Source organism: Pterocles gutturalis, unplaced genomic scaffold, assembly GCF_000699245.1.
Source record: "Pterocles gutturalis isolate BGI_N339 unplaced genomic scaffold, ASM69924v1 scaffold39256, whole genome shotgun sequence".
Taxonomy (NCBI): Eukaryota; Metazoa; Chordata; class Aves; order Pterocliformes; family Pteroclidae; genus Pterocles; species Pterocles gutturalis.
Window position 1 is genome coordinate 2480 of NW_010101819.1, and position 14167 is coordinate 16646.

Below are 14167 nucleotides of genomic sequence, written 5' to 3' on the forward strand. Positions count from 1 at the left end.
AATGCAGGGAGACAATATATTGAGTCATTGTGCCATAGTGAAAGTACTGTAAGGGAGAACCAGACTCTGGGGGTTTTATTTAATTTTCCAACATAAATGCTGATGCATGTTGTTCAGCTAATTCTAACATCTTGATACCCTACTGTGCAGAAAACAGAAGGGAGAAGAAAATGCTTCATTGTTAATCTGAACTTTTTTGTGTTTTATATTAAAAAAGAGTTTGAAAATGTCCTCTAACTTAGTCATGTCAGTGCACTGATCCCTTATCGTTATAAGCCAAATAGCCTGTTCTGGTTAGGGTGTGAAGGAATCTTCCCGTTAAGAGTGATACCAAAATGCAATATATGACTAATAAATCCCATTTTAAAGGTTTGATTAATAAATAGCCTTTTGGAAAACAGAATTGGTATAAAGTACACTTTAGAAGTGAAATGCATTGTCATGAGAAATTCTCCTGCAGTTTAAAAAACTGATTAAGATTGTTCGCAATGTTTTAGTGAGTCAGAGCCCTTTTCTTGCCTTTTGAAATAAGCAGAACTGTTCTGAGTTTTTGTGACTTGTGGACATTGGTTAGCCCAATGTGATGGGTGTTGCTGTCTTTGTGGGGTTTCCTTAAGTGGATATACACAGGTTGGTGAAAGGAAGTGATTTTCTTTGCGCCAGAGGATTGAGCATCCTATTCCAGAAAAGATCACTGGTGTCCCAGGCTGTGGGGTGTCTCTGTCCTCCAGAACAAAGGAATCCCTTGAATTCCAAATGGCTAGCTTGTATTCATTTACCTTTATCAAAAGCTCTAGACTAATAATGCTGTGCAACCTGTGAGGGCTTTCTGTGTTGATCAGAAAACTGTGGTTCATCACTATGATCATAATTTCCCTGACGTGAGAACACGAGTGCAGATACAGAAAAGGGTTCTGTGTTTGGACAGAATACACCTAGATGACAGCAAAATTCACAGTTCCTGGCTGTGTATTGGTCTTAATACCTGTAATTATCATAGAATCACAGAATGGTTGGGGCTGGAAGGGACCTTAGAGATCGAGTTCCACGCCCTGCGGTGGGCAGGGACACCTCCCACCAGCCCAGGTTGCCTAAAGCCTCATCCAGCCTGGCCTTGAACCCCTCCAGGGATGGGGCATCCACAGCTTCTCTGGGCAACCTGGGCCACTGCCTCACCACCTGCACAATAAAGAATTTCTTCCTAATATCTAGTCTAAATCTTACCCTCTTTCAGTTTAAAACTGTTACCCCTCATCCTATCGCTACACTCCCTGATAAAGGACCGTACACATTATGCTGTGGTATATGCACTTCTAACGGATTGGATTTTTAACAAATTTGAAACTGTTGGAGGCACGATATAGTTTAGAAAGCATGGTAAGAGTCAAAACAGAATCACTTTATTACCTCCCTTTGGTCAGGCCTCTTTATGGGTTTGAGTATTTCAAGCCTCCTTTTGAAAAATGTGTTTTTGAGCAAAGATTTGATTTAGGGATCCCTGGATCCTCTTGTGCATCTTTGCTTGTTAAACTAAGGGGAGCATTTAAATCTATATTTGCTTTTCTGGTCCTGTTAGAGGGGGAAGTGACAACACAAAGCCCCTCTGGTATATGTTAGTGATTTGGCTGCCAACACAGAACCAGCTGTTCTCCTTTAAAGTAGTTTTGTTCAGTCTTTTGTTGTCTTTTCTCAAGATGTTTTGCCTCTTGCAAGAAGGCAGTATGTGCTAAGAACGGTTGACGCAAAGGCCGTAGCGGAATAAGGCATCCAGTTACTCAGTGTCAGGACTTTAACACTGCCACCTCCATTAATCTTGACAGTTTAGTTCTGGCTTGCGTGGATTGTGCTTAGTGGGGTGTGATTCAAGTCCCATGTCTTGGTTGGATATGTTTAACTGCAGCTAGCAAGTTCCCATGTGTGCTGCTTTTATCTGAATTGTAAAGGAAGTAGGAAGTGGTCTCAGGGTGTAGCGATGGAGCCACACGTTGCTAGTGATGTGTAGGGACAAAACCAGGGTGTCTGCTACTATTAGTTCTGTCCCACTTCTAGAGGTTTCCTGTTTCTTATGTTACTCTGTCCTTTCTTAAATTACTTGGGTGATTTATACTCAAATCCTCTAACCATAAAATTACTTTCTGTACATTCTCATGTGGTAATTGTGTAACTGTTTTCTTCCTCTCTTTGCATCTCTGTGGCTAGTTGTTCTCTAGGCTTGGGATTTTTATTCATGCAGTCTGTCTCTGAAGCCTTTTACTTTAAGCTTGCTGTGTGCGGGGGTTTGCACTTGTGTGTAGCTAAGTAAATGCAGCTACATCGGTTATGGATGTCCAGAGATGATACCTGTCACGATAAGGTTGCTTAGCACTGGAGCTGCCTTAGGCTGCAGTCCTTCTGACTTGTCTTAAGCTGATTGGATGTGTGTGCTCATGTTTAATGGGTAGCGTTAAATTCCCTCTGTATGCCATAAGAACAGGTAAATGTTAAATACCTTCTTGGCTCCTTCACCTGGACTGTTGGCCATTGTTCAGTGTCAGGGAAGGGGAAGATGAGATCAGCTCCATGACCCACTTCAGAACAACAAAGATGAGGCCTGGAGGCAGATATCCTCTCTCATGTTTGCTGCTTTTTTCAGCCTTTCCACAGTAGTGGTGTTTTTCCTCTTCCTGCAGATGCCCAGCACTTGTCCTCTTTCATTTTCTTCTAGACCTAAGTTGCCTGTTCTGTGTCTCTACAAAGCAGGCTTACTTTACAAACCACTTTTGGTTTTGTACTATTTCCAAAACAATTTTATCCTTAGTATTCTTCTGCAAGTTTGCCCAAATGCATGGTGAAATCTGGGAGAGAAGAAAGCTGTAAACCGGGATGTGTGTCTCGTTCAGTGACAAAGATCACAAATTTTCTTCTGAGTCATTCATCCGACTGCTAACATGGCTTTAAAAAGCCTGAAGTGGCAGCCTGAGTCAGAGTACAGCTGCACTTAAAATGCACTTGGTTGACTCGAATCCTGACCCTTAGACTCTGGATGCATGCAGTACAACTAGTGTAGTTTGTTCTGATATTAACTGTTAGGCATGTTTGCTGGAGGCTTTTTTTGTGATAATCTTCAGTTACACAGTAAGCCAGGCTTGTCATTTGCATAGAATTTGGAACAGCCTTTAGTATTTACTAATTACTGGCAAGAATAAACTTTCAGAAATGGCTTTAGTCTGATTTCACCGTAATCCTATATATACTGAAAGCAGGCAGTGCTTCAGAAATGTTGGGGTTTTTTTTAAATGCCCAGAAAGAAACTGATTAACTGTATTGTCTAACCTGAAGTCAATGTAAATACTGAAATGTGAAAGAAAAGGTTTGTGTGCCTCTTCTGTCCATTTTTTATGATATAGCTAAATGCTGTGTGGAAAACAGCAGAGCTATACACATGTAGGTTCTCCCACCCCTTTTCATGCTCCAAGTATTCTAATATTGCATAAATGGTATGAATCAATGTGGCTTACAACACATCAAACTTTGTGTGGGATCATGGGGTTTTGTTAAATGGCTCCTCCTCCTAGTTCTAATGCAGCGACCTCTGCAGAGCCTGGCAGTTCTGCCTGACAGCTTGTGGCTTGGGCATTTACTTTCACAAGTGTCAACCTGCGCAAACTGGTCCTGTCACAGGAAGGTAGAAACCTTATGGACAATCTTGTAGTTATTTAGATTCAGTTTACATTTGTTTCTTACTAGATTGCACTTACTCAACCAGCAACAAACACTGACTCCAAACATGTCCTTTTAGTGATCTTGCAGAGCTGAACTCCTGCATGGAATGGGCCAGCCGGGTGCTAGCTGGCAGTCAGGGTGACAATGCAAATCCTAGTGGAACTCTCCATAAGTAATAACCAGTGCTATTTAGGAAACTGGGTGACAGTTAAGCGCTTGTCATAATCCAGAGGCAGTAAGTTTTCCTGTGCTCTTCACAGTCTTAAAGCATGTGCTAGTCTAGACCCTGTTTATCGATTCTGTATTTGTCCTTTATAATGATTGTTACTGGAGAGCAAACCAGTGAGTCTGCAGCATGAGGGGGTGTGTGGGACCAGATGCATCCTGCATTCCCAAGAACTAAGGCTCAGCGTTTGTTGCATGATATAATTTCCTTTGAACTACTACACTGAGTTGTATATACAAACGCCTATTTTCTTTCTGTAGAGGATGTTATCTTTAATAGAAGTAGAAACTGTGTATACCTGCCCCTTCTATCCACTCTGCAATCTCATGCGATGGCTACGCTGATCTGCTAGCTGCTGCTGCTGCTACACAAGTGCAGCTGTTTTGTGCTGTTGCTTTTCTGAGCTGTTGTAGGGAACTAGCTTGTCAGAAAGTTTATTAATGTGTTTTAGTTTTTACAGAATTGGTCTTCTGTCAGTGTGACTCCCTGAATCAGTGTGTTACAGGGTGTTGAGTGCCTGAGTATGTGGGTGGGAGTAGGATTGGCTCCTGGCTATCTGATAGTTGAGCTGTAACATGAAACCCTGAGAATAGACGAACTAAAACCAAGGTCAGCCTTCAGCTAGTAAGAGCTCCATCAAAACAGTTTCTGTTACATAGAAAGGTGTTGCTGGATTCTGCTTTTCTCTGAGTCCTTGTCCAAAATGCTCTGGGTGTAGCATGACAGCAGGTTTCCCCCACTGCTCCCAAGTGTTCTGAAACTGGAATGGAGAAGAATTTCATTAAACACATACTTGAGATGTGGATTTCTCTCTAGATGTTGATGGCCCTCTGTGTATGACCTCGGAGTCTGCAGAGTGCATGGGTCTGTTATGCCGTGAATATCACTTTGTCTGCCTTCCTTGCTAACTGTGCTGTCTGCCCGGCAGTTCCTGAGGGTGACGAAGCAGTACCTCCCTCACGTGGCCCGCCTGTGCCTGATCAGCACCTTCCTGGAGGATGGCATCCGCATGTGGTTCCAGTGGAGTGAACAGAGGGATTACATTGATGGCACGTGGAACTGTGGCTATTTCCTGGCCACCATCTTTGTGTTCACAAATCTCTTCGGACAGCTCAGTAAGTGATTCTAAGGCTGTTAAGGTGGATGCCAGAGCACTCCAGTGTGTCTGCCACCCTGGCGCATGTAAGCACTGTGAATCATGTAAGCATGGGATGTCTCACTGATTTCTTAATAGCCGGTGACAGCTTAGAACTGATAGTGCTACCTGGGCTGAATGAAAAGAACTCTTAATTGACCTGCTTCAGCCTTTCCTGGAAATAGTCTTAGAGGATTTCTTGTGATGTGCTACCTGTGAGTCAGATGCCAAGAGTCCGTTAGGACAATCTGTTTTCAATTCTGTATATGCATCTGTAATTCTCCAAATGAAATACTTGTAGTTTCTTAAACGGGGCAGTGTTAAGACTTTCTCAGACTGTTTTTTAATGGGTATTAATCTCAGTGGCAAAGTCTTATCCTGCAGTTGGTACACAAGCTTGAAGAGGTGCTTGAGGTGCCTGAAAAGATTTCCAAAGCCAAGGAATCAAAATAATTCCAGAAGCAGACCTTCTCTGTGTGCTACGTGGATTTAGGGTATCAGAAGTAGAAGTGAAATTATTTTCTGTTATGGTCCTGATCTGCTGTTCTTGATTGCTCTGCCTTTTCTTGTATTGTGTTTGGAATTTTTTTACCCTCATATTTTTGTGTAGAGAGTCAGCTTAATTTAGTGTAGTTACCAGTCCTTGTGGCAAAGTCCATCAGTGCTTTGTGATGGAAGACTTGAGGAAGGATATAAAACAAAAGCTTTCAAGGAAAAGGCGTGCAGGATGTTTGCCCTAACAGTTACCTTTTGGAAAAAAAATCCATTATGAGTTGTTTCTTTTTAACTTCTTTTAATGTTTTAACACTGACCTGTTGTACAGTGCTGTGTGTTGGACTGTGATCAGCATGTGCTTACCTTTTGTAAAATATACTTCTGGAATTGTATTTTAAAATACACTAAAACTTGTTGGTTCTCAAACTTACTTGTGCCAGTGTGCCATTAAAATTTCCTGCCAGATGTTCTCTGTGGCACAGTGGAAGGAAATCAGAGCCTGCCCAGCTCAAAACAAGTGAGCATCCCTGCAGCATCTTTTCCTGTGCAAGCCAGAAGTGTAACTGTGTTCAATTTCCCCAACTCAGGCGGCTGTATCCTGGTGCTGAGTAGGAACTTTGTGCAATATGCCTGCTTTGGACTGTTTGGAATTATAGCATTACAGGTAGGAGGCTTAAGTCTTCAGCCCTTCTAAACCATATATTTCAAATCTTCTCTCTTAGCCCCAGTACTACCAACATATTTAAATACAACTCTCAATCCTGGAATTTTTCTCCACCCTGGCCTAGTGCCAGTCCTCAATGGCATTGAACTATTTTGCTGCTTCTTTTCTTCTGATGTGCCCAATAGCTCCTTGGCTGTAGTTGCAATTAGTCAGCTGGAGATGTTGATTCAATACTTGACCTTGACCAATTTAGCAGAAGTTACTTGCAATTTCCCTGTGTGTCAGTAATGTGCCAAATGTGGAACTTGCAGTTGCTTTGGCTGTCAGCACACAGCTTTTATAAAGGACAGTCCCCATTGCAAAGGATCCTAGCTAGCAGCATCCTTCCTGTTCAAAACCCATGAATTTTTGTGGGGGCTAAAGCACAAGTCAAATTCTGGCTTCTGTTTCCTGTTCTACACTGATTCACCAAACCACACTGATGTAACCTACCTTGTTTCCTTCTGTATAACATACTTTTAATTTACTTCTGCTATGGATAGTAGAGGCTTGAGATTGGAACATAAATTCAGAACTCCAGTGTAATTTATCTGGTGTTTTAACCTGTTTTCTTCTTTCCAACAGCATTCTATGGGACCTGAAGTTCTTGATGAGGTATGTCTACTTCTTAAAGTCTTTATCAAAACAGAATGAAAACTGTTGAGTGATGCTGCCACTCGCTGACAGAGGAAATGATCTTTGTACATAGTACTTCTAGAAAGATTTTAACAAATGATGCATCCACATTAAACAAGTAATGATGGCACTTAAACAGTACCATCCATGTTAGACTGTAGACAGCAGGCTCAGTGCTGTATAAGGGACAGACTAATCCTAACCCACTAGGATATAAGGGCTTCTGCTACTAACCTTGCTGAGAGCTCACAAACAACTGTCTGGACTGGATCAGTGAGATGCTATTACTTCCTCAATGGCTAAAATAGCAGCTGTGCTTGTGCATGACTGAAGCCATTTTCTGAGAAAACTAAAGCATGTAGATATTAGAGTGGTTTCTGGGATTTGAAATCTCGCACAACTTATCTAAGTAGAAGACAGGGCTCTTAAACATGACCTTTCTTGTGTAATCCTGCATGATGGCTGGCTGTTACCTTTTCTCCCCTCTCCTCTGAGAGGAGGGCAGGGGGTAGCAGGGGAACTGTATTCTGGGCTTTCTACAACCCTGTAAATGTGTTATTGCTTTGGCCTATGTAGCTAAACCTGAGGTACAGAGTAACTTCAGCGCACCTAAGTTTGCGCTGTAACAGATGCTAAGAAGCTGTGCCTGAGCTGTGGGTGCTGGACTTCTCTGGCAGGCTGCTGGTATCCACACAGGCTTCTGTAAATTGTTGCTGTGTACAGTGCTGCTGTTCCAGCTGTGAAGTGCAATGCAGACACGCATCGCAGGGTGCAGAGTAGGTCACTCCTCACTAGCATGCAGATTCATAGAGTTGAAATTGTCAGATAAGACTTTAAATCTATAGATCAGTGCAAACTGTAGTAAACTGCTTTTTTTTCCCCATTTCTGTCTTTCTGTAGGAACCTTGCCCTTGGGGGAGGCTTACTGCTGCTTTTGGCTGAGTCACGCTCAGAGGGGAAGAGCATGTTTGCTGGTGTCCCTACCATGCGGGAAAGCTCTCCTAAGCAGTACATGCAGCTGGGGGGCCGTGTGTTGCTGGTCCTCATGTTCATGACACTGCTACATTTTGATATGAACTTCTTTTCTGTAAGTATCTGAGTATAAAAGTACTAGTTAAGGAACTAGCATATAGGACCAGCTCCCCGATTGTCTGCAGGACTCAATGCTTATCACTTAAGTCTATTTTTTAGTAGAATTAATATTTAGAAAAGTTATTAAATCATCTATGCCATGGCAACTTGTTCTGCTGAACTTATCTGTGGTCTGTTCTGATGTTTGTGTACATATTTTAAGACCTGTGTGTGAGCTTGTGGGTTTTTTTTATCTTGTAGATTCTGCAGAACATTGTAGGCACAGCCCTGATTATCTTGGTGGCAATTGGCTTCAAGACTAAGCTGGCTGCCTTGACTCTAGTCATCTGGCTGTTTGGGATCAACATCTACTTCAATGCCTTCTGGACCGTCCCAGCCTACAAGCCCATGCACGACTTCCTCAAATACGATTTCTTCCAGACCATGTCTGTAATTGGAGGGCTCCTCCTCGTCGTTGCACTGGGCCCTGGTGGAGTCTCCATGGATGAGAAGAAAAAAGAGTGGTAACAGGAATAGCAACACTTCTTGGGACATAACATATTAAGTCCAGAACTGGTTCTCTATGGATTCAACAAAAACTGCCAGCATTTTACACGTACATGCCCCCTTCCTATTAAAGGCACAGATGTTTTGAATTTGATTTACAGTGGCACCAGTAATATAATAGATAAAATCCTGTTTCTTCAAGGAATGTTGCCTAGGCGTATTCTAACTTCCTAGATTTGGAACTAACCCAAGGAACCTGCATTTTGCTGATGCTTCAGTGAGTTACAGTTAGAACAGTTGCTGTCTTTTATTGTCAGCAGTGTTTTAAAATTTGAAGTACTGTGAGCAGATACAACTGTATCGTTCAGTGTGCTGTTGGATTCTAGCTATAACTAAAAAAGTGGATCCCCTTTCTTGCCCTCATCAAAACTGTCTTGTGCATAAGGAGCTCTGTTGCTGGTTATAGCATTGCTTATCAAGGTGGAAGGCAGCATAAAAAAAAAACCCCTTATTTTGCTGCTCAGAGGCCTGTAATTCCATTTTGTTTAACAACAGGGGAGGTCTTTCCTGCCCCCAAAAAGAAAACCCTGGAAGTAGTTGTACCCCCCTCTAGGTAAGAAAAGGGAGGAGTCTTTCTAACATATCTCAAGTTCTGCTCGAGGGGAACAAGGGAGAACCCTGTATTGCTCATAAGATTTCCAGAAGGAAGTGGGGGGACATTCTCCTAAAGAGACAGAATGTTAGATTCTGTGAAAATTATGTGCCAAAAGAACTCTTTATTCAGCATTCTTTCCCTGAAGTTGCCCCTCCTGTATTCTCAAGAGGGGGAGCCAAGTTGTGCTGCAGGTTCCATAATAAAAGCTCCTTTCTGCTATTAACCAGTGTCCATCCATATATGCCCCAAATACATATCTGAATTGCAGGTTATTGGTGAAAGTGTCTTCAGAATTACAGAAACTCCACTTTACAGAAACTCCCCTTTTTCCTTGCACTCAGTACATGCAAGATGAGAGCAGTCAATCTAATCTGTAGTCTTTGCTTCTTAGGTTCACTTCTGTCAGTCTCTCAGCTGTGAAAGTCCCAGTTGACTGAACAGCAGAAGAGCTGGGGTGCTGAACTCTGGAGTACAGCCCCTTCTCTCTGCCATCTCGGACCACACCTGAGATGTGCAGGGAGAAAACATGGAAGTCGGCTGGGTGCTGCCACAGCCCCAGCTCTCAACTCTGTATGCAAACGGTTATAGCTGAAGAACACAAGTGCAAAGCCTGTGCCGTGAATAAGCAGCCAGGGATGTAACTTGTTCAGAGGGAGGAACTCCTCAGCCTAACACTGAGGAGAAAGGAAGGCCCCGTGTTCACCTCTCAGTGCCACAACCTCTGTGCCATGAACATGCTTAGTGCTGCTCAGAGGAGGCATTTTGTCCTCTGCTAGTAAACTAGGTGAACCTGTTTCACTAGATCATGAAAGAATTCTAGAAAGCATGAGCCCTACCAACGTTAACATTACTTTGATTCCTTGCACTGTTGTCTCTCTTGAGGAAGCTGCTCAACTGTTTGTTCAAGGAGCAATTCAGCTGAATGTCACCAGCAGGAGCTGTTTACCAGGGTCTCCTGGTAAGGACACTAACCTGGACAGTTCAGCTTAACAGTTGCTTTTTAGGAGAGAAAACTAGGCTGAAAGAACTGATGACAAATAGAAGAGCACTCTTGAATGTTAAACCAGTGATTTCATCATCTTAAGGAGAAAATAGCCTGTGTAATACCACAATGTGCTGCTGCTGAAGGAAACTAATTGATATGTGGGGGTAGATGGGAGGGGAAGCCAGTATTTAAGGTCAGGTCACATAGAAGGCTTTCTTTTAAATAGGTTTTGCAAGAGAAGTGTTCACCTCAAGTGTCCATTGTGCCTGTCTCTCCATAGCGAAACAAACTGGTCCTTTCACTTACAGATACGCAGCACAGGATGCTTTTTCTCAATTTCACTGCAGGTCCTAGAACAGTTTTAGACTACATCAAGGCAGCCATTTTCAGATACTTTAACTGCTGTTGATGTTGTAGTATTTATAAATGGAACGATAGAAACAACTCTTGTAAGTAGCCCTTACGTTGGCTTTCTCAACTTCTTTGTGCCCTGTCCAACTAGGGAACTGGATAATGGACTAGTCTGAAATACTGACCAGTTTCTTCTGTGAAAATCAAGTCCCCTTTTCAACACAAGACCCCAGAAAAGGAACTGATGCTGTCCCTTGCAGCAGAAATACTTCAGTACTAAAGGGGCACAGTTAGGTGGAGGGCATTATATTTCTAGGCAGTGCAATCTGCAGACTTACTGTGAGTCCGGATGCAGTAGATTCTGGTTTCCTACATACACTGCTGTATTTATGCATCTCCTAAAAATACAGTGACCTCTCCCCGTGGCTGAGAAGCTCTCACAAGCAGGATGTCAGCTATCAATTGGCTCTGCAAAGTGTTCTGGAATTCATTCTGAATATATTTTTGCTTTCTATGTGGAAAAAGAAATAAGTATAAATTCTCATTTTATGCTGTATTTTGTACCTTAGTTGTGTTTGAAAATGTTTTGATTTTTTTGGAAACAATCAAAATAAAACAACGGCATCTTTGTATCCACTTGGCGTGTGCGACTGGTGATGCTGCACAGCTGGGCTACCTGGCAATGCTGGTTAGTGGTCTTGTGGGCTTTTTCTCTCACCTACTAAAAAGCTCTTTCCAGAGAGAGGTCCAAGCACTGGGCTGCCTGTGCTTGGCTGCAGTCATCCTTCCGTCAGTGGTGGTGGCTCAAGGCTGTTAGAATATAACTTAATTCCACCCCCCTGTTTCCTTCCCCAGCTGTGCCAGGTAACTGGGCAAACCCTTCACGCAGCCTTGTGCGCTCTCTGCAATTGTTACACAACAGGCTTCATGCCACATATTTATCATAAAATTTATTTGCCATTGGTTGCTTTCTTGAAGTTCTTGGGTTTTCGATGATGACTCTTGAATTTCTTCTTTAAGGGGCCTGACTGTTTCTGTAGAGGGAAGAAAAGTTACTCAGCGTATTTCCAAAACCCAAATGCAGCCCTGCCCAAGACAGCTTAAACAGAAACCAAGTGTGATCTGCTTTACCAAGGGAGACAGAACAAGCACAGCCCTGGTCCCAGAGCCAGCCACGATCTCTCCTTGCCCTGTTCTGCAAGGTAGCATCCCTTTCTCTGACAGGCAGAGGGGTTCATTAGATACAAACAGTGACAGTCTCATAGAAATGAACCTAAACTTCATCCAGCCTTAAGCTTGCAGCTTGATACAGTTATAAAGCATCCAGCCCCTTCCTCAGATGTTTATCCATCTTTATGTAACATCTGTCTGCTTCCCAGACTGAGAAGGATCAGGCTCTGGCAGGACCTGGGCAGAAAAAGGGCCTAGAAGAACCCTATGACTTCAAAACTTTTTAACTAGTGTTACGGGGAGGAAGATTACAGGACCCACAAGACATGTGACAGTCTCCCTGTGAAGACAGCATGCAGCAGGATCCCAGCAAAGTTGAGCTATTTATACAGGCAGGAACATTGCTAGTTAGAGCAGACAGGATAAACATTTACTGGTAGTAATTCACACCTCAGGCTGCGAGTCAGTGGCTGGCACATGGGGAAAGTCTATTCTCCCAAGCAGTTTTGCACCTTCTGCTGGTGCTGAGACAGGAATAGATCAGACAAACACCTCCAGGATGGGATCTCAGTCCCACGCTTCCCTGCTGCTGCACACGGCAGTGTGACTCCCACCTTTCCCCTTTTGTTGCCAACTGCTCTGCTGACATCCATCCTCCCACCGTCATCTCCATTCATGTCACCATTCTGCTTGGCCCCATCATCATCGCTGTCTGTTGCAAAGTCATCGCTGCCCTTTGTGGTTTGTGGTGCTGCTGGGCTTTTTTCTGGGAAGAGCGCAGCTAAAATAAAAAGATTTAGCTCAGGATCAGTTCCCTGTGCACACAGGCTCTGCCTCCCTCTAACTTTACTTTGAGGGCACCTTACAGGTGACTTGCTGAGCTGCTTCCAGTCTCTAAGCATATACATGTCACTACGGAAACATCAGGAAATACACACACTGGTGTGTTACTGGAAATGTGCCTGGTGCTCTCACTAGCAATGGCCTAACCAGCTCTGTCAGACTCAAGGACTGGCTGAGAAACAAGGAAAGTAGAGATACTTAAAGCAGCAAATCCCTGTGGATCTTGTATCCCTCCCCTCACACCTCGCATGAACCAACTCTGATTACTGCTATTAGTTGGCAGTGTCAAGCTCTTCCAAAACCCAACAACCCCAAACTGGATGGAAGTCACATGCCTCGGGCACACGAACAGCAGGGAGCAGTAAAAAGGAGCCAGGAGAAAATTATCCAACAAACTCTTTAGGACATAGATTATACCAATGTTCTTACTCACGAGGGTACAGGTCACTCATGCTGTCATCTGTCTCCTCTCCATCCTCATCGCTGGACTTTGGCTCCCAGAATTCCTCTTTTCTGTAAGGCTGCCTGCTCCCGTTCATTTGGTCATCAGAGTGCTGTGTCCGCTGCTTCCTCTGTCGCAAGCAGGCTGGGACGTACTCCACTCCTTCCTTCTGGCACTCCTCGTCTAATAGTGCGAACCATGGGGCAGCACTCAGCAAGGCCACCCAGTCACCCCAGTCCTTTCCATTTCCAGCTCTAGCTTATATTAAATGCAGCTCAAAAGTCTGTCATGCTCCAACTCTAACATACATTCACGTAATCTACAGCGATGCTATGGGCCCTGACAGATGGGAAAGATGTTAACACAGAGACGGTGCTAGACGTGTGAACCGCCTTCTCTGGGGAAGTTTTAGAACCGCTCAAGTACGGATGTTCTAAGCTATTTGCTAGAGGCCAATTGCTCCCTGCATCTGAGATCTTTCTTCCTAGCTAAGGAGCACACACAGCAACATCAACACATTACTGTCAACCTAAAGAAAACGGATCCCCTTCCTTCATGTAGAGTCAGTGGAATCTCAACAGCTCAAGGAAAGAAGCTGCCTGGTTGTATCTTCAGAAAAGCTACTCACATGTTTTCAGGGCCTTCTGGTAGCGCTTCCCCTGGACATGCCGCAGCACGTGCTCTGGAAACTTGTTGATGTGTCTGAGAGTGAGCTTGCAAAACAGCTGGTGTCTGACAGACACAGAAAGAAAGAAAGAGCCAGCAATAGAGTTTAAGTATTGTATCACTTTAAAACTTTTCACTTACAAGCACTGTGCTCAAAGTTGATAAATTCTTTGTAAAGACTTTTCCAGTCTTTCCCACTCAAGAGATTCTGAGATTCACAAAGTGTGAAGCATAACACCCAAGAGGAAGAATACGTACAGATTCTTTGTGCTGGGCACTATATGGGGCTCAAACTTGCCATAGTCAAACTCCTGCGCGGTCTTTATCAGCCGCTTGCGACCAACCCCGGCGCCCCCCCCAGCCGACACGGCATCTCGTGGCCGGTCAGCCTGCATCTCACCTGAGGGAAAACGGCGCCTGGTCAGGGAGGCCCGGGGCACCACCCCAGAGCTGGGGAGGGCAGGAGGTACCCCAAGCTCCCACCACGACTCTCCTCGAGAAAAGCCTCCAGACAGGGCGGTCGCTGGGGCCGAGCCCATCGGCCGGGTTCCCCTCGGGCCTGCTGCCAGCCGGCCTCGCC

The 14167-nt window shown here is 44.0% G+C and overlaps 2 protein-coding genes across 3 annotated transcripts; one reads left to right on the forward strand and one right to left on the reverse strand.

Moving 5' to 3' along the window:
• Positions 1-226: 226 nt before the first annotated feature.
• Positions 227-9214, forward strand: SURF4 (surfeit 4). 2 transcript variants are annotated; one of them, XM_010084580.1, is made up of 6 exons: positions 227-250; positions 4857-5043; positions 6146-6232; positions 6843-6876; positions 7798-7984; positions 8230-9214. In XM_010084580.1, the coding sequence occupies exons 1-6, from the start codon at positions 227-229 to the stop codon at positions 8494-8496; spliced, it is 786 nt and encodes a 261-aa protein (XP_010082882.1). In that variant the 3' UTR covers positions 8497-9214. The 2 variants fall into 2 exon arrangements, with proteins under 2 accessions (XP_010082882.1, XP_010082889.1); XM_010084587.1 differs by lacking the exon at positions 227-250 and having other exon boundaries at positions 4863-5043; positions 6146-6242; positions 6847-6876.
• A 2182-nt stretch (positions 9215-11396) lies between these two features.
• Positions 11397-14126, reverse strand: SURF2 (surfeit 2). Its single transcript, XM_010084598.1, is given in 7 exon segments — positions 11397-11500; positions 12251-12417; positions 12913-13104; positions 13550-13653; positions 13846-13942; positions 13945-13987; positions 14058-14126. Coding segments are annotated over 7 exon segments (756 nt in total). The 3' UTR covers positions 11397-11416.
• Positions 14127-14167: the final 41 nt, after the last annotated feature.

Excerpts from the sequence above, each read along its gene's own strand:
- SURF4 (XM_010084580.1), top strand. The coding sequence starts at position 227 with ATGTCCTCTAACTTAGTCATGTCA. Across the intron at positions 6,233-6,842 it reads AGCATTACAGGTAGGAGGCT|ACAGCATTCTATGGGACCTG; the intron begins TAAGTCTTCAGC and ends TTCTTCTTTCCA. Across the intron at positions 7,985-8,229 it reads TTGATATGAACTTCTTTTCT|ATTCTGCAGAACATTGTAGG; the intron begins GTAAGTATCTGA and ends TTTATCTTGTAG.